Source organism: Rhinatrema bivittatum, chromosome 1, assembly GCF_901001135.1.
Source record: "Rhinatrema bivittatum chromosome 1, aRhiBiv1.1, whole genome shotgun sequence".
Classification (NCBI taxonomy): domain Eukaryota; kingdom Metazoa; phylum Chordata; class Amphibia; order Gymnophiona; family Rhinatrematidae; genus Rhinatrema; species Rhinatrema bivittatum.
Genome location: NC_042615.1, coordinates 747,009,096 through 747,032,472, shown reverse-complemented (window position 1 = coordinate 747,032,472; position 23,377 = coordinate 747,009,096). Strand labels below are relative to the sequence as shown.

The window sequence follows — 23,377 nt, the reverse complement described above, 5'->3', positions numbered from 1 at the left end:
GGAGAACGTCCGAATGCAACCACCATCCCAGGTTGGACCGGGCAAACTCCGTCAGGGGTAACGGGAGATGGAATTGCTCGGAGACTGGGCTCCAGCGGGAAAGCAACACCGAATGTAACGATCGCATATGCTTGAAGGCTCACGGTACCAATTCCAGTGGCGATGCCGTGGAACTATCAACTGCAAGTAGTCCCAAACCGTCGGAGACTGGTGCTGCAGCAAGGCCTTGTCGTGTGTCGAATAAAGCTCCAAAACATTCCAGCGACTGAGACGGATCAAGATGACTCCTGGCTGTATTGACCACCCAGCCGAGGGAGCGCAGTAACTGCAGAACCCGCTGAATGACAAAGCACCTCGGACTTCACTCGGATCAACCAGTCGTCCAGATATGGATGGCCTAACAGCCCCTCCCGGCGTAACTGCGCTGCAACCTCCACCATGGCCTTGGTGAAGGTCCAGGGGCTGTCACGAGCCCGAATGGTAACGCTTGAAACTGGTAGTGCTTCCCCAACACATAGAACCAGAGGTCCTCTGATAATCCTTCCGGATTCCGATGTGCAGGTACGCTTCTGTGAGATCCAGCGAAGCCAGGAACTCCCCCGGCCTCACGGACGCAATCACGGACCTCAAGATTTCCATGCGAAAACGTGGTATCCGGATACAGCTGTTGAAGTACTTGAAATCTAGCATGGGCCGGAAGGCCCCTTCTTTCTTTGGAAAGACTAAGTACATGGAATAGTGTCCTCTTCGTTGCTCCCTGGCACAATTGCCCCCAGATGCAACAACCGGACCAAAGTCTGCTGAACCGCTCGCCGCTTCTCCGCGTGATCGCACAGGGATGGGAAAAATCTCAGATTGGTGAGGCGACCAGTAACCGCGGACCTGTCCGGCACGCCAAACCTAAAGAGTAGCTGTGTCTTATCACTGAGAATACCCATTGATCCAATGTGATTTGCTCTATTCCTCTGGACCCAGAGACAGTCTGGCCCCGACCATCGGTACCGAGGAATGGTCCGGCTGACCATCGTTGTGCTGCCTTACCACTTTGAAGTTTCTGGGAAGTGCCAGGACTAAAGAAAACACCGCCCACGAAAGGACTGCAACCAGGGCTGCTGATTGTCCGTATGCTGCCGGCCTGAAGACGTGGCCGCTCGGGTCGTCCGAGATCTTCGACTCCCTCGGAATCGGGACCTGGAACAAAAAACTCCTTTGGACCTTGGTCCATCTGCTAGCAGGCGGTGAATCGTATTTCCGTCCAAGGACTGAATAATGTCCTTCAGTTCCTTTCCAAAAAGTAGCTTGTCTTTAAAAGACAACGAACCCAACTGGGACTTGGAAGACACATCTACGGACCAGTTCCACAAGCAGAATACTCTCCGAACTGAGACTGCCGAAAACATGGAGCGAATGGAGGTCCGTAAAAGATCAAAAAGGTCAGCAGCACTATAAGCCTGCTGCGCTTCGTCCTCCGAATGGCTCTGGTTGGCTTGCAGCTGTTGCATCCAGTGGAACCCTGCTGTGGACCAAAAATTGCTAAGCATTGCCACCCGGCCCTAGGGCCGAGACCTCACAAATCCGCTTAAGCAGCAGCTCCAGCTTGGGAGCTTGCGGGTCCTGAAGGGCTGTGGACCCCGCAACTGTAAGAGTAGGTTTCTTTGTGACCGCAGAAACCGCCGCATCCACTTTCGGCGCTCGCAGATTTTCCAAAGCCTCCCCCGGCAGAGGATAAAGCTTATCCCTCATCCTTGTGACCTTCAACCCCAAATCTGAGGTATCCCATTCTCGTAAGAGTAGGTCTGTAGCAGAGAAATGGAAGGGAAAGGATGTAGGTGGACCCCTCAGGCCCAACGACACAGGATCCATAGACCCTAAGCGAGAGTGTTCCTGCGGCATCCCAGATTCCTTACTCTCACAAAGGGAGGAGATGAGTGGAATACGTTCCTCCTTCCGGAATAGCCTGACTGCCTGTGGGACACCACCATCCACGACATGGGGCTCTCGTGCAGCACTCTGCTGCTGGTCCCCCTCGCCCTCTACCCTCCTCAGGGGATGGGCCGGTAGGTCCTGACCATCCTGGTCCGCTGAGGTATCTGGGGACGAGGCTGACTCATCCTAAGGCACTATAAGCCTCAAGGGGCGCTTTGCCTTGGAGGCCCCCTGACCACAGCCTAGGCCGTTTCCTAGTCTTAAAAGGGCAGAGGAGAAGTAATTTTGTCCAACCCCTGCATTGTATTAGCTTTCCTTGGCTGTAGAAAAGAAAACAAATCTGAGCTAAAATAGAAAAAACAACGAGAAGGAGGAGTCCCCATCCCCTTCAGGGCTATCCCCCAGCGAAACCGGGGCCGGGAAGGCCGAATTAATGCCCCCAGAAAGCGATCTCTGAGATGACAGGGAAGGCGTCAAAATGCCTTCCCCAGATGCGGCCCGAGCCACCGCGCTAAAAATATATACAAAATGGCACCCGTTCCCGCGGCCAGCGGGAACAGGGCAGCAAAGGCATCAGGGAGTTCTCCGTACGCATGGGAGGCCGAGGTAATCCGAAGAACGACCCCCCACCAGGGACCGCAGAGGTGCCCTCCCCTCTAAGCAGACCGGCGGAGCCCCGACTGTCCCTCGGCAAGCGAGCTCGCGCCGAGCAGCCCACCCGGCATGCCGACTCCCGCGGTATGTCGGGCCGAAGAAAATAAAGTAAAACTTTTTTTTTTTTTAATGCCGGCAGGAACAAGAACAAGCTAAAAATAACCCCCGCTTAAGGGAAGGGAGAGCAGTTGCGATCCCAAACCCAAGACTTTTTTTTTTTTTTTTTTTTACTTGCCTGGTACCGCTGAAGGTGGTGATGCTGATCCTCCTGGGGTGAGTGAGCCGGGCTCCCCGGTGTCAACCCCGAAGCTGCCGAGTAATGGCTATCGGGTCCTCGACCACAGCCGCAGTTGCCTCACACACCAGGGAGGGATGGTCCCTTAGGACCTGGCAACCCCCTGGGAGGCTGAGGAGTTCTTCAGATCTTCTTTACCTTCTTTTCTTTTTTTTTTTTTTTTTTAAATGAAAATCAACATTATTCCCCCAAAACTGACTAACTCACAAGCCTATCGCACTAAGCAAACCAGACTGTGGATTGAGCACTCCTACCATCTGCTGGAGACAGAGTAATACTGGCAGGCTGTGGGTGGCACCCTGGTACTTATGGCAGAGCCTGTCAAGTTTGCTCTGTCGCCATCTGCTGGTACGGAGGCAAAACCCAGGAGTCTGGACTGATCCGGTGCGTACAGGGAACAGGATATTATTCTATTGGAAGGCAAAGTTACCCAGTGGAGAAAGTTCTATTCAGCCCTGATTTAAGTTGTGGCTACAAGAGTTGCACACCTTGTATTCTAAATTTCACCTGTACAAAAACAGAATGTATTAAGAAATAAAGACTTACAAACAAGAGAAAAGAGTGACTAACAGAACCAAGAAACAGGCAAATTACTTTGAGGATTCTAGCTAGTACTGCTGCTTCAAATCTACAAAAGCAATGCATTTTTAGTATGAAAACATTATGGTATGTGTTGATGATCCTATAAACCAAAAGCCCTAAAAAAGGTAATATAAAATCTAAAATACAAATTATGGCCCAAAACATTTATGGAATACTTCACAAAAAATAGATGAGTGGCTGTTCTCATTTTGTACATATGACTATGTCCTACACAGACAGAGCACAAACCTATTAGTAGTCAAAACACGTGGCATGATTTATAAAACTTCCTTCCCCACAAGCTTGGATTGGGAGAAACCACAAGATAAATCACACCCACTGCTTTTGGCCACATGATCCCTTGGCCTTTCCTAGAAGGATGACTAATACTGGAGATCATATTGCTCTACATGTTTCCCACTCATCAGTATACCGTTTCTCTGGCAGAATGAGTTTTAGTAGCAGTATTGATCCTGAAGAATACTGGAGTTTATTAGGCTGTAATACCTTTTAGGAGGCATAAAAACAATATGTTGTAGTGCATGATTTTTCAAGACCAATACAAGTCGCTTCTTCAGATCTCTGACAGAGTACTATGACAAATCGGAAGAGCAGCATTAATTTGTTCCAATTGTCTCATTTGTTTCAAACTGTGTGCTGTCAGTAGTATTTGCATTCTTCAAGTTGTATACTAAGCAGAAAATGGAAATATATTTTTCAAATTCTGTTTTCATGGTAAATACATGTAGAACTATATAGACCATTCTCAAGTTAGTTGCATTCTTTTCCTATTTACTTGATTTCCTTAACTTCACAAAACTATTTCTTTGACATGACCAATTTCTCAAACAAGAGTCTTTCAAGTAACTATCACTGTTTTCATGCAACCCAGACAGATGTAAAGATTTTAAAGCTGCTTCTCTATTTGCTCGAACGCATGCGTGTATTCACATTTATATAATATGAACTGGCTGGTCATATATCACTATAAACCATCAGGAATATAAAATAAATCTATTTACTGGCTGCTGGTCATGCAAGGTTAAGCAATGTTTGATTGATTGTAGATGTCTGGTTGATTGTAGAAAAGCACAGTGCTACATAGACATTTGCTACACATTAACTAGCAGTGTGTGGTAGGCAAATATGAAAGCAGCACTACTCAGTGACAGGTTTTGAGTAGATTCAGATAACTTTATTAGCATGACAATTTTACATGTATTGCCACAGTAATATAAGGAATGATTAAAGTGTAGATATCAGGACTTACTAAACTTTCCACAAATGGATAGCACACAGATTCAATTCATTGAACATTTTCTCCTAATCTGTCACCATAACAAGACAAAACGCATGACAGATACACAGTTGTACATCTGACTTGTCTTGTGAATAAGACCAAGACATGCAACTGTGTTAAAACCACTCAACTATAAGTGATAAGACAGTAAGAACCATCACTACTATATAAATTAAAAAAAATTCCACTAAGGGGGATAGCTAGCTCGGGGCGGAGTCGGCCCCGGAAGAGAAGGAGTCGGGGCAGCACCGGGGCCACAATGCTGGCAGCGAAAGGTAAGATTCCTTATCACCGCCAGTTTCACACTGAATAACTACACCTTGGACCACCCCCCGCTTCGCCCCCCTGCCCCCCATTACCGCTGGATTCTCTAGGTCTGCGACCTTAGAGAATCCAGGCCTAAGTTCTAGTTTACTAATATTAAATGAGCAAATTAAAGTTCATAAGGTGTTTGTTCATACCTAAATATAGCTAGTATAAGATTTGATTAAAGAATTATTTCACACTTCTGAATGGAAATGACTCAAGTGCTTCTCAAAAGGTGCCCTAACGCTCAGTAAGGCTCTCAGAAAAAGTGACAAAAAAAAAAAAAACCCACCACAAGACTAACACCAAACCCGCCTCACCGTGACAAAGAGGGACAGGATTTAAAAACTCCCACCGGTGAGCCATCCAGCCCTTCTCTGCGCACGATCCACCACATCTAGCCACCGCCTCCTCAGCGCCCGATCCAACCATGACGCAGCCCGGGCTCCACCCCCACAGCAAGGCCGAGACTCGGCCCCAACACTGCCGCCCAAGCAAGGCCCAGAACCCGTCCTATAGCACAGCACCACAGCGAGGAGGACCTCCACCGATCCCCCCGCAGGCGGCATCGGACACCCCCGGAGCCACCCAGGACCAGCCTGCAGCGAACTCCACACACCAAATCTGCCTCACCGTGACGACGAGGGTCAGGATTTTAAAAACTCCCGCCTGTGAGCCATCCAACCCTTTTCTGTGCCCGATCTGCTGTCGCCTCCACAGCGCCGGATTAGACTGTGACGCGGCCCGAGCTCCACCACCCCCAGCGAGGCCCAGACTTGGCACCAACACCGCCGTCTCGGCGAGGCCCAGAACCGGCCCTGCAGCACAGCACCCCCAGGCACCATCAGATACCCCCGGAGCCACCCAGGACCAGCCTGCAGCGAACTCCGCCCACCAAATCCACCTCACATTTAAAGGGCAGGTCGCAGGCGCCCCGCACCTGGCGTTGCGCGACAAAGGAGTTTGCCCCTTCGTGCTGCCCCCAGTTTGCCGCCCTCACTTTCTCATCTCTTCGACTCCAAACGTACAGCACCTCTCCCCAGACAAATAAACATCCCCCTCCAGTACACAGCACCCATGACCCACAACTGATAACCCTCCCCCCTCCAGTCTCTCAACTAAACCCGACAACCTTACTTCACCCCCAGCTACATCGACACTGCCCCTGCTCCAAGACCCATATCTTCCCATCTCCTTCCTCCCTCAATGGCAACTGACCACCATCTTAAACCACAACCCCCTCCTCCCACCATCCCGTATCTCCCAACAACCTCAACTGGATCGTATCCACCAAAGAATCAAACTTGAGCAACCCATGGCCCCCTGCACACCCGTGGTCTATCCTCCTCGCACAGCCCCCCCCCCCCTCCCCCCGAGCATACCCCCTCCCCCCCCCCTCACCTGAACCTCTCAGCAACTAAACACCCTTCACCACCAACACTTCAACAACCATGTCAGCATACCCCATCCCCATCCTCAAATACCTCACCCACCGACATCCAGCACTCCACACCTGCAATACCACCACAAATCCCTGACACCTATCATGATCTCACCACTTACTCAATTCCTTGGCCTCACCGCTCTTTCCATTATACTATTCAACTCCCAATCCTTAGGGGAAAAAAGTCCCCATCCTCAATGACCTCCTCTTAGACTGCAAACCCGATTTCTGCGCTGTCACGGTAACATGGCTTAAGCACTCAGACACAGTCTTCCTAAACCAGCTCCCCACTCAATAATATGAATTCTTCTCCATTCCAAGGTCCAGAAACAGAGGTGAAGGTCTCTTACTTGCGGCCAAAAAAGACCTTAAACTAAGACCCCTAAATTCCAACACCCCACCCAGACACGAAATTGGCATTTTTAAATCACATGACCTACAAATCTCCTTAATCTACACCCCACCCGCCCCTCATCGAATTTATAAACGGACAACCTGAACATAGACATCCCAGCCATCATACTGGGAGATTTCAACCTCCATGTAGACGCCAGTCCCCCCTCCTCCTCCTGCAAATCCCTGCTAAACTCCTTTAATGCCTTAGGCTTTGAACAACTCATCACTTCTACACACAAAGCAGGACACACATAAGAAATTGCCATGCTGGGTCAGACCAAGGGTCCATCAAGCCCAGCATCCTGTTTCCAACAGAGGCCAAACAAGAAAATTATTCCTTACCTGCTAATTTTCGTTCCTGTAGTACCATGGATCAGTCCAGACAGTGGGTTATATCCCCCGACCAGCAGATGGAGTCAGAACAGAGTTTGAGAGCATCAGCATATAGAGTAGTGCACCCTCTGCTGGAGCTCAGTATTACGCATAGCAAAGCCCAAAAGCAAAACACAACATTTTGGATCCAGATCCGTCCCCAAAAAGGAACAGAGAAAGATACAAGTAAACAAACGGTCAACGGGACCACCAACAGTCAACTTGTGAGGAGCTGTGAACAGTAACAATAATCAGAGACAAACAGAATGAAAGTTACCTGGAAGAATCCGAGCAGGACCTAATGAAACCCCTAGTGGCGGGCGTCTGGACTGATCCATGGTACTACAGGAACGAAAATTAGCAGGTAAGGAATAATTTTCTTTTCCCTGTACGTACCTGGATCAGTCCAGACAGTGGGATGTACCCAAGCTTCCCTAAACCGGGTGGGGTCCTGAGAGACCTGCTCGGAGAACTTGATCGCCAAAAGAACCCGTGTACTGAGGCGCCAGGTGTAGTCTGTAATGTCTGGAAAAAGTGTGCAACGACTTCCACGTCGCCGCACGGCAGATTTCCTGGGAGGAAACGGAGCGAGATTCCGCCCAGGACGCCGCTTGGGATCGCGTGGAATGAGCCGACACGCTGCGAGGCGGCACCCGCCCCGCCGCAATGTAAGCCGATGAGATGGCGTCCTTTATCCAGCGCGCAATAGTCGTCTTGGATGCCTGAGAACCTCTCCTCGGTCCTGACCAGAGGACAAACAAATGATCGGATACCCGGAAGTCATTGGTAACCTCCAGGTAACGGAGCAGCACACGCTTGACGTCCAGGAGCCGGGGTTCCTCTGGAGCGAACGCTGGAAGCTCCACCGTTTGATTGACGTGGAAGGCCGAGACCACCTTTGGTAGGAAGGATGGCACCGTACGAAGGGAAACCCCGGAGTCGGAGAAACGCAGATAAGGGTCCCAGCAGGACAAGGCTTGGAGCTCTGAGATCCGGCGAGCAGAAGAGATGGCTACCAGGAAAACCATCTTGAGGGTCAGGTCCTTGAGGGAGGACCCCCTCAGGGGTTCAAAAGGAGGGCCCGACAGCGTTCGCAGCACCAAGTTAAGGCTCCAAGAAGGGAAAGGATCCCTGACCGGTGGCCGTAGGTGTTTGGCACCCTTCAGAAAACGTGCGATATCCGGCTGAAGGGGTAGAGAGCAGTCCTTCTGTACCAAGACATTCAAGGCCGCCACCTGAACACGGAGCGAATTATAGGCGAGACCCTTATCCAGACCATCCTGTAGGAAATGAAGGATCAACGGGACAGTCGCCTCCATGGTTTGGACCCCGCGGTCGGAGCACCAGGCTTCGAAGACCTTCCAAACTCGAACGTAAGCGACGGAGGTCGAAGGCTTGCGGGAACGAAGCATCGTTGAGATCACTGTCTCTGGGTAGCCTCTGTGGCGGAGACGGCGCCGTTGAAAAGCCAGGCCGCAAGACAGAAGAATTCTGCCTGCTCAAAAAATACCGGCCCCTGACGCAGAAGATGAGGAAGATGGGACAGGCGAAGTGGGCCGTCCACCGTCATCTGAAGTAGATCTGCGAACCATGGCCGACGGGGCCATTCCGGGGCAACAAGAATTACAGTCCCTCGATGATGTTCCAACCTGCGGAGAACCTTGCCGACCAGAGGCCAAGGAGGAAACACATAGAGCAGTTGATCCGACGGCCACGGAAGGGCGAGGGCATCCACCCCCTCTGCGCCGCGCTCTCTTCTGCGGCTGAAGAAGTGTGGAGCCTTGGCGTTGAGAAAGGTCGCCATTAGATCGAGGCGTGTAGTCCCCCGACAACGGACGATGAGATGCATTGCCTCGTCGGAGAGAGCCCACTCGCCGGGGTCTAGCTGTTGACGACTCAGGAAGTCCGCCTGAACGTTGTCCACCCCGGCGATGTGAGAGGCCGCTATCCGGACGAGATTGCTCTCCGCCCACTCCATCAGGGGAGTTGACTCGAGGGAGACATGCTTGCTTCTTGTCCCCCTTCGACGATTGATGTAGGCCACGGTGGTGGCGTTGTCCGAGAGGATCCTCACCTCTCTGTGTCGCACCAGGGGAAGAAAATGCTGGAGAGCGAAACGCACGGCTCTCGTTTCCAGGCGATTGATCGGCCACTTTGCCTCCTCTGGCGTCCAAGTCCCCTGCGTGGCGCTTCTTTCGCAGACGGCGCCCCATCCCGCGAGGCTGGCATCGGTGGTCACCACCACCCAATTGGGAACCTCGAGCGAGACTCCCCGAGCCAGATGCGAGGGGACAAGCCACCAATCCAGGCTTTTCCTGGCTAATGGTGGAAGCGGCAGGATCACCTGATACGCCTGGGAGACTGGTTTCCAACGGGATAGCAGGGACGCCTGCAGTGGACGCAGGTGTGCAAACGCCCAGGGTACTATGTCGATGGTGGAGGCCATTACTCCCAGGAACTGCAGATAATTCCAGGCAGTTGGTTCTTCCAAAGCCGAAAACCGAGACACGTGCTCCCTCAGGGCTTGCGCCTTGTCCTGGCGCAGGAACACCATACCCCGCCGGGTATCGAAGCTCGCTCCTAAGAAATCCAGGTATTGCGAGGGCACAAGGGAACTCTTTGGAAGGTTCACCACCCAGCCCAGAGAGCATAGGAATTGTACTACTCTGGCCACTGAGGTCTGACCATGTGAGAAGGACTTTGCTCGAATCAGCCAGTCGTCTAGGTACGGATGTACTAGGATACCCTCCTTGCGGAGGGCCGCCGCCATCACTACCATGATCTTTGTGAAGGTCCGAGGTGCGGTCGCCAAACCGAAGGGAAGCGCCTTGAACTGAAAGTGTTGACCGAGAATCTTGAAGCGAAGATACCGCTTGTGAGCCGGCAGGATGGGAATGTGCAAGTATGCTTCCAAGAGATCCAGTGAAGCGAGGAATTCTCCCTTGGGCACTGCGGAAATCACTGATCGAAGAGTCTCCATGCGGAACCGGCTGACCCCAAGGGCCTTGTTTACCTCCTTCAAGCCCAGGATGGGCTGAAAGGAACCGTCCTTTTTGGGAACGATGAAGTAAATGGAATAGTGGCCCAAGCCCACCTTGTCGAAGGGGACGGGAACGATGGCCCCTATTTCCTGCAGTCGGTCTAGTGTTTGTTGAACCGCTATCCTCTTGAGATCCGAACCGCAGGGGGAGAAGATGAACCGGTCCCTCGGGGGGCGGACAAACTCCAAGGCGTAACCATCTCTTATGGTGTCCAGCACCCACTGGTCCGTGGAGATAACTGCCCACTCCTCGTAGAAGTCCATGAGGCGGCCTCCGATCCGGGGAGGTGAGAAGTGGGCTCCTTTGGGAGGACTTTGTGGGCGGATTTCCCTGCCCTGGACCCTCTCTCGCGGGCCTCCGCCCACGAAAGGAACGAGACCAAGGCTGGGATCTTGTCGGCTGTGTCCGGGAACCGGACTGCCGGTAAGACCTATAACGTCGCTGTGCCCTGGCCCTGGTTCTACCGGAAGAAAATGACCTGAAGGAACGCTGTCTATCCTCCGGCAGCTGATGCACCGAATTTTCCCCCAGTGACTTGATGATCTGATCCAGGTCCTCTCCAAATAAAAACTTCCCCCGAAAGGGGAGGGAGCCAAGGCTCGACTTGGACGATGCATCCGCCGCCCAGTTGCGAAGCCACAAGAGCCGTCGGGCTGCTACAACCGAAACCATGGACCGCGCCATTACGCGAAAGAGATCATACAAGGCGTCCGCCCCGTATGCTATGGCAGATTCCAGATGGTCTGCCTGGGCGGCCTCTTCGGGGGGCAACTCCTGAGAGGTGAGAAGCTGCTGTACCCAGAGTAAGCTGGCCCTTTGCGCGAGCAAACTGCACATCACGGCCCGCATACCTAGGGCGGAGACTTCGAAGACCCTCTTGAGGAAGGTTTCTAGTTTACGGTCCTGCGTATCCCGCAGGGCTGTTCCACCCGTGACCGGGATGGTCGTCCTCTTGGTCACTGCCGACACCGCTGCATCCACCTTGGGCACCTTGATAAGATCCAAAAAATCCTCAGGGAGCGGGTATAGCTTTTCCATGGCGCATGTGACTTTCAAGGACGCCTCGGGAGTGTCCCACTCCCTGGTGAGAAGCTGTAGGAAGGACTCATGGATAGGGAAAGCCCTTGCCCTAGGACGGAGGGCAGCAAGTACTGGATCCCCTTTGCGAGAAGAGGTGGCGACGGCAGGAGCCACAGGGATCGGCGGATCTGGAGGTGGGTCGAGGTCCAGCTCCTGAATAATATGGTGGATGAGTTCATCCAGCTCTTCTTTTTGAAAAATCCGTAGGGCTCGAGGGTCGTCCCCCTCCGTATGACCATCTGGATGCGCCTCCGGGGGTTCCGGGGAGTCGTCTCTCACCGGCGAAGCCACCCCCGTGGTACGCCGGGGTGGCACGGGAGAGGGACCCGCAGGGATCCAGGCGTAACGGGCGAGGCGGTGAGACCAACAGCAAGTTTAGGAATCTTGGGGGGAGGGGCTCCCCCCAGGGGATTCGGCGCCTGTGCTCCCATACCCTGCAAATAAGCCATGTGCATTGCCAGAATAAAATCAGGTGAGAAAAACGGGGAGCTGATTGGAATCCCTGGGGGGGGACCGTCCTGGGAGCCCCGGTCAGGCAAACCCCCCACCAGGGGCAAAGCCTGTTGAGAGCCAGTGCAACCAATCCTGTCTGCATCTGGGTACGAGTCCGTCTCACACTGTCCCCCTAAAATGGCCGCCAAAGGCGGCGGCGTGGCCGGCCCACGCCGCCCGGGCTGAGGAGGAGGCAGATCCGAAATCGCACCGGAGGACTGCAGGGTGCCTTCCCCGTCAGGGAAGCACCGCTCACAAAGCCCCTCCCTCAGAAATTGATTCCCCGGTTCGCCGCAGGCCTCACACCTCGAGGACCGCGGCATGTCAGCACCGGGGAAAAAAAAGCCTCGGGGGGGGGGGGGGGGGGGCAAAAACGAGCTAGTGCCGCAGGGGGGGCCTGGAATGGCCCTAACAACCCGCCAAAGGGGTCCAGGAACTGCGGGGGAAAACCCCCGTTTCAGTTGAGCACACACCCGCGGGCGGAGCTTGCGAACCACGGGACCCACAAACGACACGTGGAGTGGCCAGAACCACCGGCATCCACGGGGCACCACCAAAAAGAAGCAAACCTGTGGAGAAAGAAACTCAAAAAACTTCCACTTACCCCAACGGAAGAGGAAAGGAGTACAGAATAGAGAAGGCAGAGCCACAGACACACACCTCCTCAAAAATTGAAGACTTTTTTTTTTTTTTAATTTTAAGGATCCAAAATGAAGAGAAACATAAGACAGGGAAATACTGTGGAGAAAAATAAAGAAATAACCAAAAATGAAGAAACCCTGTCAATCTGGGGGAGCTAGTGGATCCCCCCTCTCACATCTGCTGGAGTCAGAAGAATACTGAGCTCCAGCAGAGGGTGCACTACTCTATATGCTGACGCTCTCAAACTCTGTTCTGACTCCATCTGCTGGTCAGGGGATATAACCCACTGTCTGGACTGATCCAGGTACGTACAGGGAACAGGCAATTATCCAAACACTTTGATCTTTGTTAACACCTGCATACATTCCCCTGAAGCCCCATCCTGCACACCCGTACCATGGTCTGACCACACACTCATAAAAGCTCACCTATACATAAAGGAAGCCTCAACCCCCCCTACCCAAGCACAGCAACACCATACACTTCAGGAAACCCTGCTGCAAAGACGACTTAATCACCTCAATCACCGACTCCCTCCGCAACCTGGACCTAGTAAATCCCAACTCAGCACTCTCCACCTGGAACAACCTCACAAATAACATCACCAACAATCTTTGCCCCCTTACATCCAAAAAAATAATTCACTCAAACCACTCAAAAAAAACCCTGGTACACCCCCAAACTAAAAAAAAAAAAACTTAAACGACCTCAGACTGAAAGAAAAAAAAAAATGGCGCAAAGATCCCTCCCTTATCCTACTGGCATCATACAAATCCTCTTCCTTACACCCCTATAGAACCACCATCCTCAAGACAAACGCAACTACTACGCAGTTAAAATTCATAATTACTAATACAACCCCAAAGCCCTCTTCACATATGTAATAGGTATAAGAATGTACAGATTCTTATACCTATTACAGAATCTATTTCAAAAGCACTCACCCACTGGAATAACTGCCTTATATCTATCACCAGCCTCCTCAATAGATTAAATTTGGTCTTTAATTCCTCGAAGACGGAGCTCCTCCTTATCTCTGCAAATGAAGAAAATATTCCCATACCATACCCACACAACGCATACATCACTCATAAGCAGGTGAGAGATCTAGGAGTAATTCTGGATAATAGACTAAACCTAAAGAAAATGGTCAATACTACATCCAAAGACTGCTTTTACAGACTCCAGGTTCTGAAACGACTCAAGCCACTTCTATTTTTCCAAGATTTCAGGACAGTCTTCCAAGCGTTGCTATTTGCCAAGATTGACTATTGCAGTGCCCTTCTCCTTGGCCTACCCAAATCGACCACTAAACCGCTTCAGATGATACAAAATGCTGCAGCGAGATTACTGACCAACACCAGCCGCGAAAATCACATCACACCCATCCTCAGAAACCTACATTGGCTACCAGTAAATTTTAGAATCCTTTACAAATCAATCACCCTAATACATAAATCCATCCATCATCAACTCCAACTCAACCTTGAAATACCCTTCAAACTTCACTCCTCCAACAGACCAATTAGAGATAATCATAAAGGTACTCTGAATTACCCCCCAACTAAAGCCTCACGCCTTTCCTCGACCAAAGACCGAGCTTTTTCAATAGCAGGTCCGTCTATTTGGAACAACATCCCTTCAAGCCTCCGATTAGAACCCTGTCTCATTACGTTCAGGAAAAAACTTAAGACGTGGCTATTCCACCAAGCCTTCGATGATCCTCCAGACAATCCTTAGTCTTCTTTTCCCTCACTTGGACATAGAAGATTGAGGTCCTCCAACCATTCAAACGAAGGACTCTGGCACTCACTGGTTAAAGCATCTTATGCTCTAACCCAAATTCCTTTTTGTATTATGTTTTTTAATTACCTTCTGCCTTTACCTTTCTTCCAGCTTTTAAGCTTCCCAAGTTTTTTAGTCCTTGTTAAATGTAACTTTGCCTTATTCACTTCTCTTGTTAATTACTTTTATTTATTGCTTCAGTTATACCCTTGTTTTATGTAAACTGATCCGATATGGTTATTACTATGAAGGTCGGTATAAAAAAGTGTTAAATAAAATAAAATAAATAAATATGTAGCTGACCTCACCAAAACATCACTCCCCCAATCTCCGATGAGGACTCCAAAACCAAATACGAGCAACTCACCCGCTTCTTCAATGATAAAAGTGCAAAAATCTTACTACACTTCACCACACCCAACCCCCTCACACACTCCCTCCCAAAAACTTTAACGCCACCCTAGACTCACTTGACACCACCTCCGCCTCAGAAACTGAATCTACTCTTAAAAAAAAAAAAACAAAAAAAAAAAACACTAAACCCTTCCTCTCACCCATCCGACACAATCCCCGCCAAAGCCCTCCTATCAATCCCAAATAAAATTGCAAAACCCCTAGCTGAGATAATCATTTGTTCACTCTCCCATGGTAAAGTCCCTGACTCCTTAAAACTGGCCACAGTTAAACCCATCCTAAAAAAACACAATCTTGACCCCGCGGACCCATCTACAACCTTCCCTTCCTTGCAAAAATCATGGAAAAAGTTAACACCCAACTCACAGACCACTTAGAAAACCATAACATTTTATTCTCCTCCCAATATGGGTTCCATAAGTTCTTCAGTACGGAAGCCCTCCTTCTCTCCCTCCACACACCCTCCTTAAAGGACTAGACCATAGCCACTCCTACATACTCGCCTTACTTGACATCTCCTCTGCCTTTGATACCATTAACCACAACATTCTAATCAACCGTCTCACAGTAATCAGCATCTCAGGAACAGCCCTACTCTGGTTCATACCCTGTTTCCCCAAAAATAAGACAGTGTCTTATATTAATTTTTGCTACCAAAGATGCACTAGGCCTTATTTTCAGGGGATGTCTAATACCGTAGAGCTGCTGGCTGCCCCTGCGTCAGCCATGCCTCACCAGTGTGCTGTCAGAGAGAGGTAAGAGTGTGCAGCATTCATGGTAGTCAGCTTGGGCTGACTCTGCTGCTTTTGAACCTCTGCACACTGCTTGGAAGGGGTCCCCCGACTGGTGCTGCCACCATCCCCAGATGTCAGTAATCTTGCTGCCACTGTCACTGCTGCCACATGGCTATTGGGGAGGCGCCGATTGCTGCTACTGACACTGAAGCCCATTCTGCTGCCTCTTCTGTGCAGGCCCCTTGGGCTTCCACTTTCTCCATGCTGATCTCGTACATTGTGAGATCCGCATAGAGAAAGTGCTATTCTTGCACATTCCCAAATATTACATGTGCCAATCACTAAAAAGTATTTATTTTTTTTTTTACCTTTGCTGGCTGATGTTAGTTTTCTAATCGGTTGGTCATAGGCTTTTTTTTTCCACCTTCCCTTTCTTATTTTTTGCCAATTCCTTTTATATTGTCCTTTTTTCTTCCGAATTTTTCTCTCCATCTTCTTCCCTCAAACACAGTCAGGTTCTCATTCTCACATGCATTTCTCTCTCACACACACACACAGGCTCTCACTGTCACATGCTGTCTCTCATACAATCATTCATACACACAGTCTCTCACTGGCACATGCTGTCTGACTCTCTCACACACACAGGCTCTCTCTCACTCCCACATGCTGTCTCTCTCAAGCATAGGCTCTCACCGTCACACGCTGTCTCTCTCACACACACAGAGGCTCTCACATGCTGCCTCTGCAAACATTCAGATCCTCACTCTCACACACAATCTCTCAACTCATCTCATCCACGCACGCACACACCCTCTACAGACCCTCAGCCTCTCTCTCACCTCTGGGCCTCCTCTTCACGGGTCGCCACAGGATGGGCTTTGCAGCGGCCCTGAACTTCTCGGGCCTCTTCCTCGGCCCTGCTACCGGGCCTCTTCCTCTTCTTGGGCCGCTGCGACCTGGGATTCGCAGCAGCCCGCGGCGGCTCCTCTTCTGCACGCGCTGATGCTTCTTCTCCTTCCTGCCCACGCGACTCCGGCAACGTTTACTTCCGGGCCGCACAGGCAGGAAGGAGGAAGAGCATCAGCGCGTTTGAACGGGATCTTTTTCTTCGGGCAAGGAGGCTCCCCTCGGGATACCACTGCTCGCGTCTGCCCCTAATACTTTGGAAACTTTATAAAAAAAGACGTCACAGGATTGACCGGCCCACCGGGGGAAGCCCGATCCCCCGATAGGTCAATCCGCCCCTGTTTACAAGGGATGGCTTACTTTCGGGGGAGGTCTTATATTTAAGAATTCAGCAAAATCTCTACTAGGTCTTATTTTTGGGGGATGTCTTATTTTCGGGGAAACATGGTATCCTATCTTGAGAACAGACGCTACACAGTTAGAATTGGAAACACAAAATCCATACCCACCCAACTCACCCAAGGCATCCCCTAAAGGATCCTCCCTCTCATCCACCCCCTGCCCCTCTGCCAACTCCTCTGAGATCTTGGCCTCACTCACTTTATCTACACAGACAATGTTCAAATCCTCATTCCCATCCAAAAATCCCTATCCAAGTCTCTCAAGACCTGGGAAAACTGGGAAACCTGGGAAAACTGCCTTAATGCTATAAACCGCCGCCTCACCGACCTCCATCTTGCTCTTAACACATCAAAAACTGAGCTCGTCATCTCTACACACAATAATCCAGCACCCTCACCCAACGGCAACCCCCTCTCCCCCTCAACTTCCTTCCAGCAAAATATACAAGATCTCAGTGTCACTATTGATAACCATCTGAACTTCAAAAAATTCATCAACGCAACCAAAGAGTGCTTTTTCAAACTTCATGTCCTCAAAAAACTGAAACCACTCAGCCATCTCAGCGACTTCCGCACAGTCCTTCAAGCCACAATTTTTTTAAAAAGACTACTGTAATTCACTACTACTAGGCCTCCCCAAGCATCAAACCACTCCAAATGCTACAGAACACCGCTGCCAGAATCCTAACACCCACAAACAGACCATATTACCCCCATCCTCAAAGAGCTCCACTGGCTTCCAATATCTTGCCGAATCCTCTACAAGAATCTCTCAATCATACATAAAACCCTACACAACTGTAATATACACTGGTTGGATGATACCCTGCCTCCATACGTCCAACCGACCCACTAGAACAGCATACAAAGGAACCCTACACACTCCCTCTCACAAGACCACCCACCTTAGCACCATAAAAGATCAAGCCCTCTCGAATGCAGGACCCACCCTTTGGAATACCATGCCCCCAGAAATTCAAGAAAAAACTAAAGACCTGGCTCTTTAAACAAGCATTCCCTGAATAGCACTACACCCTCTTCACCCTACCCCACTTAGCATCCTCCCAGCCTCACTCATTTGCCTTTTCATCCCTTCAACCATTCCACCTAGCATCTTCAGTACAGAATTTGTATCATTGTATCTTTGAATGCATAACTTACTGCACGCTCCTTTATTGCATTGTATTATACCCCCTATTCCTACCTAGTTGTTTTTGTATACCCCTTTTACTACCTAGTTGTATTTGTATTTCCATTTCCACCATCTTAGAACTATATTCACTATAATTATTAAGCTTGTATCCTCCCTACTCCCTCCTAGTTCTATGCACGCTGTTCCATGTACTACGTTTATGTTCACTGTAAACCAATATGATGTTCCTACGAATACCGGTCTATAAAAGCTTTTAAATAAATAACTATGCCTCCAACAGACAGTGATCAATAGCCTCTAGCACAAAACGCAAGGGTTTTTTTTTGTTTTTACTGCACATCTTGTTTTACACAAAATAAATCTGTTTCATTCAGCTAAATAGCACAAGCAAGTGTGCCCCAGTGTCGGTTTTCCCCAGAAGTAAACAAACCTGAAACACACTGCTCCTGGGTTGGGGGGAGAGAGCAGGGAAAGAACACAAACTGCGACCACACAAACAACACTTCCTTCCTACTACAATCCCAAATCAACTGTCCCCACCCCCCACAAAAATAATTCTCCATTCCCTGGAACCAAGAATGTACATCTGAAGAAGAACTTGTTTAATCATCTTCATATATAAAAAGTCAGCAATAATATACACCAGCGCCCCTTAGCCTAAAGATAACAAGGACATCACCGGTACCAGCCGTATCTCCTTGAGAGAGACAGATACATATACACACAGGCCTGCCCTCCCCTCAGTCGCCTGTGTGGCAGGGCCGCAGCAGAGGTCTCTAGAGAGAGGGGCGGCCTGGTAAGGTTCTGCCACTCAGAAGGGGGGAGGAAACTCGTGGACATTACACTGCGTTGCCAAGCTGCTGCGCGCCCTCTCCTTATGCCCCTACCCCGTACCTCTGGTAAGATCGAGCGGCACGTTCTCCTCGCCACTATCGTTCCGTCCTGTCAGAGAGGCAAACAAAAGAGACCGTCAATGAGGCAATCCGCGCGCGCGCGCGCACACACACATTATATAGTTTATGTGTGTGTATATATATTGCTATATATATACATACATATACACACACATTAACAGAACCACGCCGGCCGGTCATCCAACCTGTTTCGGGTACAGGAAAACGGACCCTGCTTCATCGCCACTTTACGGTTATTGTTGTATAAAGAAGCGTATTTAACATCCTGCTTACCGCGTATCCTGAGGTGCCTCAACGAGCGGGTGCGGACACCGGACGCCATGTTTTACGGGTACATTCACAACACCGGAAACCTCGTCATACGTCGCGAGATCTTGTCTACGCGGGGTCTCTGCCGAGACCGGTAAGGCTCACCTATCTCAGACGCATGCGCCTGCGTGTGTATGTGTGTGGTCCAAAAGATGGAGCTTATGAGCTCTCCATCTTTCTTTCCCCCTTTGTGGACTGACATGGCATGGGTGTTATATATTACCTGAATTTGTTTTCTTCGTATGAAACTTTCTTTTTTTCCTATGCTGTTCCTAACAAATGTATTACTATGGAATATCTTTGAAAATCGATACAAATAAAATTTTTAAAAGGGTAAGAAAAGAAAGGAAAAATTAGAAAATGATAAGTCAAATAAAGGTACAGGCCATACTGACTGGGACTACATAAATGATGAAGGTAGTAAAAAGGGGCCATTGTTAGGTTGCAAAAATAAAGCATGTATTTGTTTTTATTTATTCTCAAGCAAATGGGATTTACAGATTCAGTGGATTCCTTGCAAGCTTCGATGCTTTTTATTGGACTAACAATACTTGTCAATTACTGTGTGTGAGGATTTGAGAGACATGTTTCTTGCTTAGAATGGATGTAGACTCAAAAGGTCGTGTACAACAATATCTTTTAAGGTTTGTTAGGTGGGGAAAGTTGAGTTGTTTACCTGTAAAAGATGTTCGCCAAGGTCTTTTACTGCCATCTTATTTCTATGTTTTATTCACATAAAACATGATTTTTGCATATAAGAACAACACGTATGCTTGGTCAGACCAAAGTCTGTCAAGCCCAGCACAGCATCCAGTTTCTGACTGGAAACAAACCAGGTCACAAGTACCTGGCAGATCCCATAGAGTTCAGGGTGTTTCAAAAAGATGGACCCATCGTGAAATATATTGCTTTGAAATTGGGTCCTATTTTGAAATACTCTGTACATCTGATTCCTGTTACTCACTTTTCCTCCAGGAACTTGTCCAAATCTTTTTTAAATCCTGCTATGCTAGTTGCCTTGACCACATCCTCTCACAACAGATTCCATAGCTTGATTATGGGCTGAGCAAAAATGTACTTTCAACAATTTGTTTTAAAACTGATGGTTGTTAGTTTTATGGAGTGGCCCCTTGTTTTAGTCTTTTTTGAAAGGATAACTAATTGTCCTTTCTCTATCTGTTTCATCCCACTCATGATTTTATATACTTCTATTATATCCCCACTCAGTCATTTCTTTTCCAAGCTGAAGAGTTCTAGCCTGCTTAGCCTGCATCATAAGAGAGCCCACATCCCCTTTTCTCATTTTTGTGGACCTCCTCTGCTCCTTTTCTAATTCTGCTATGTCATTTTTTAGATTGGGTGACCAGAACTGCACACAATTTTCAGAATGTGGTCACACCATGACTTGATACAGAGGCAATATGATATTTTCTGTTTTTCTTAGCATTCAGACAGGTTAATTCACAGTAGTGGGTAATGCACCTCTACCAGCAGATGGAGACAGAGCAAAGCTGACATCACAGTATATATATATGCTCCTGCACTGACATCAGCCCGCCAGTATTCTCTGTCTCCAGCAGATGGTGGACTGCTTTTCCCTACAGGGGATTGCTTGTTAAGAAAAAGAAGAAAAAGATTATTTTCGCACCACTTCTCCTGAGGTGATATCACATGATCCCTCCCTCAGTCGAGTGCCTTGGTCTTGTAGTCGGTAGCTGAAAGGCTTGCGGATGCAGGAAGCCAAGCATGGCAATAAAGGAATTAGGCCTCTCCCTCTGTAGCCGGGCTGTGTTCAGGTAAGGAGTTTAAAAAAAAAAAAAGAGAAGTAGAAGGAAATGAGAGAGAGAGATAATGTTAGGGATTCCTCTCACCCTCTCTTCTATTCTGGTCTCTGAACCTCGGTGGGCCGATCCAATGATTGCTTCCACCTCCGTGAGGGGATGGGGAGTCACGGCAGTTTTGGAGAGCTGAGCAGCCTTTTGGGCTAGGCCCCACTCTCTGGTTTTCTGAGTTGCTGCATGGTAGGCCACGGTGGTGTTTGCGCATTTTTTTTCTGCACAGGTCTGGCACGAAATAGTGCCTGACGTCAGTTTGCGCCTGTGCATGTAGGCTGGGTGTTCGTCTGGGCTGCATGGTTGGGCATACAAGTTTGAGCATCTATAGTATGCGCTTATACATATAAACGTCCCGTACTTGGGCACCCTAGGTTTGGATGTCCTATGCTTTGGCAACCCTTGCTTGGGTGGCCCATACTTGAATGTTCCATGGTTGGGCGTCCTAAAAATTTGGACATCCTAAATTTGGGCATATTGTATGGGTTCACCTTGTATAGACACACAATTGTCAGTCGCTTGTTATAAGCGTGCTGCTAGTGGACATTTTTATCCATGCGCTGGTAGTAAAGAAGCCTAAGCGTCTTGCGATTTACACTGCTGCCATATAGTGCCATATAAGCAATTATGCCTTATACTGCTGCCATATATACTGCTGGCATATATGCCATTTACCCTGCTGCTTTACAGCTTGGGGTTCCCTCTTATTTTGTCAGCATAGATCAGTGGCTCAGGGAGAGTTATCTCCTGCTGGATTTTGCTGAGCCCAGCCATTCCCAGCAGAATGTGGGAATGCATCAGTGTCAGAATTTTTTGCTTTGTTTTGAGGCCCCACACCTGGTTTTCTGCAAGGCAAGGCATCTCAGTGGGCGCCAGTCCAACGCCCCCTGGTTTTGGTATGAATCCTTCCACCCTTCTTTGGGTGAAATTGTTTCAAGGCTGGCAGTTCTTTCTACAGGTACATTCGATGGTGCCAGCCAACCTAAAAAAAATATCCTTTTAAGATCACAGGCTGTAGAATCCCGCATGTCTGGTGCCATAGGTAAGCGTCGGAGTACGCCTCAGCTTGCTGTGGCTCACTCTGATGGGGACCCAGGTGGCACAGATGATGAAACCTATCCTTACAGAGCATTCTGTCATAGAAATAAGTTGCCAACTCTTCACCCTGACAGAATATGTTGGGAGTGCCGAGTGTTGATTCTATTTCTGAGCCAAAGAAGTTACTTCCCCATTATTGTTGCTATTCAAGGCGTGATGATCTTGGATAGGATGCTCCGGAAGCTAATTTATAGGTGGGTTGAGCCTTGGTAGGGCTGTACCTCCTGGATCCAGCAGTGGGAGAGAGAGCAGTTGTGTTTTCTAGAATGGGAATGGAACACACCAATGGGAATGCATTGGTGTGTTCTGTCACCAAGCACACAGTCATTCCTGTGGAAGTGGGAGTGGCATTGAAGGATGCAGATAGCCTCTTGCTACTCCCTGGTGGCTCGCACTTGTCTGATCCGATGTCAAGAAGTTGATGAGTCTGTTTTGAATACTAGGGCAGTGATGGAACCGGCCACCGCCTTTTTGGGCAGATACAGGCTGAATGTGGTTCATAACTCTGCCAGAGGAATGGCTTTGGGGATAGCAGCCAGGCGGCAGCTATGGCTGAGCCGTTGTTCAGCCTGTACAATTTCAAAGTTTAATCTTACAGAATTGTTTGGGAGTGCGTTAAAATAAAGAAAAAAACAAAGAAAGATGGCCAATAAGTGAGTCCAGGTTCCTCAGTTGCTAGAAGGGCGGCTTCTCAGAGGACGGCCCCTGAGTAGGACTCAGTCCTTTCAGCCTGGGCAGCCCAGACAGGACACAAGCTCGGGTGGAGGTGCCTTCCAACCCCCTCAGCAAAGGTTTGTGACCAATCTCACAGAGCAGGAGATAAGGGGTCGACTATCTCCTTTTTATCAGAAGGATCAAATTCACATCAGACCAGTGGGTTCTGGAGTGATAAAGGAAGGCTATGCTCTGCAGCCTTCTCTGCCTCCCTAGAGATGTCTTCATAGCGGATCTCTGCATCTCTCCACAGAAGAGGCAGGCAGTGAAGTTTATGTTGTCAAGGCCCCTGAACTGACAGGTCATAATTCCAGTACTCAAGTCACAAGAAGATATGGGCCGTTATTCTATTTATTTCATTATTCCCGAGAAGGAAGTTTCCTCTCATCTCATCCTGGACCAAAAAGGGGGTCAGTCATCACTGGCGAGTGACTCAATGCTACGCGCAATGGCAACAGCAGACCCACGGCTCAGCCCCCTCACCTCTCTCAAAGTGATCCAGCACCTGGACCCTCATCTCTGGTGGCTGTGGACCACCGGCACCATCCTCGGGCCGCCTCTGGGGTCTCCAGCTCTATTGCAGC

At 49.3% G+C, this 23,377-nt stretch overlaps 1 protein-coding gene across 1 annotated transcript in view; it reads right to left on the bottom strand.

Annotated features, from left to right (window-relative positions):
• RICTOR (RPTOR independent companion of MTOR complex 2) overlaps window positions 1-19,254 on the bottom strand; it is a 663,554-nt gene extending 644,300 nt beyond the window's left edge. The window contains 2 exon segments of the mRNA XM_029578377.1: window positions 18,821-18,868; window positions 19,114-19,254. Coding sequence (XP_029434237.1) covers window positions 18,821-18,868; window positions 19,114-19,162 — 97 coding nt within the window. The 5' untranslated portion in view covers window positions 19,163-19,254.
• Window positions 19,255-23,377: the final 4,123 nt, after the last annotated feature.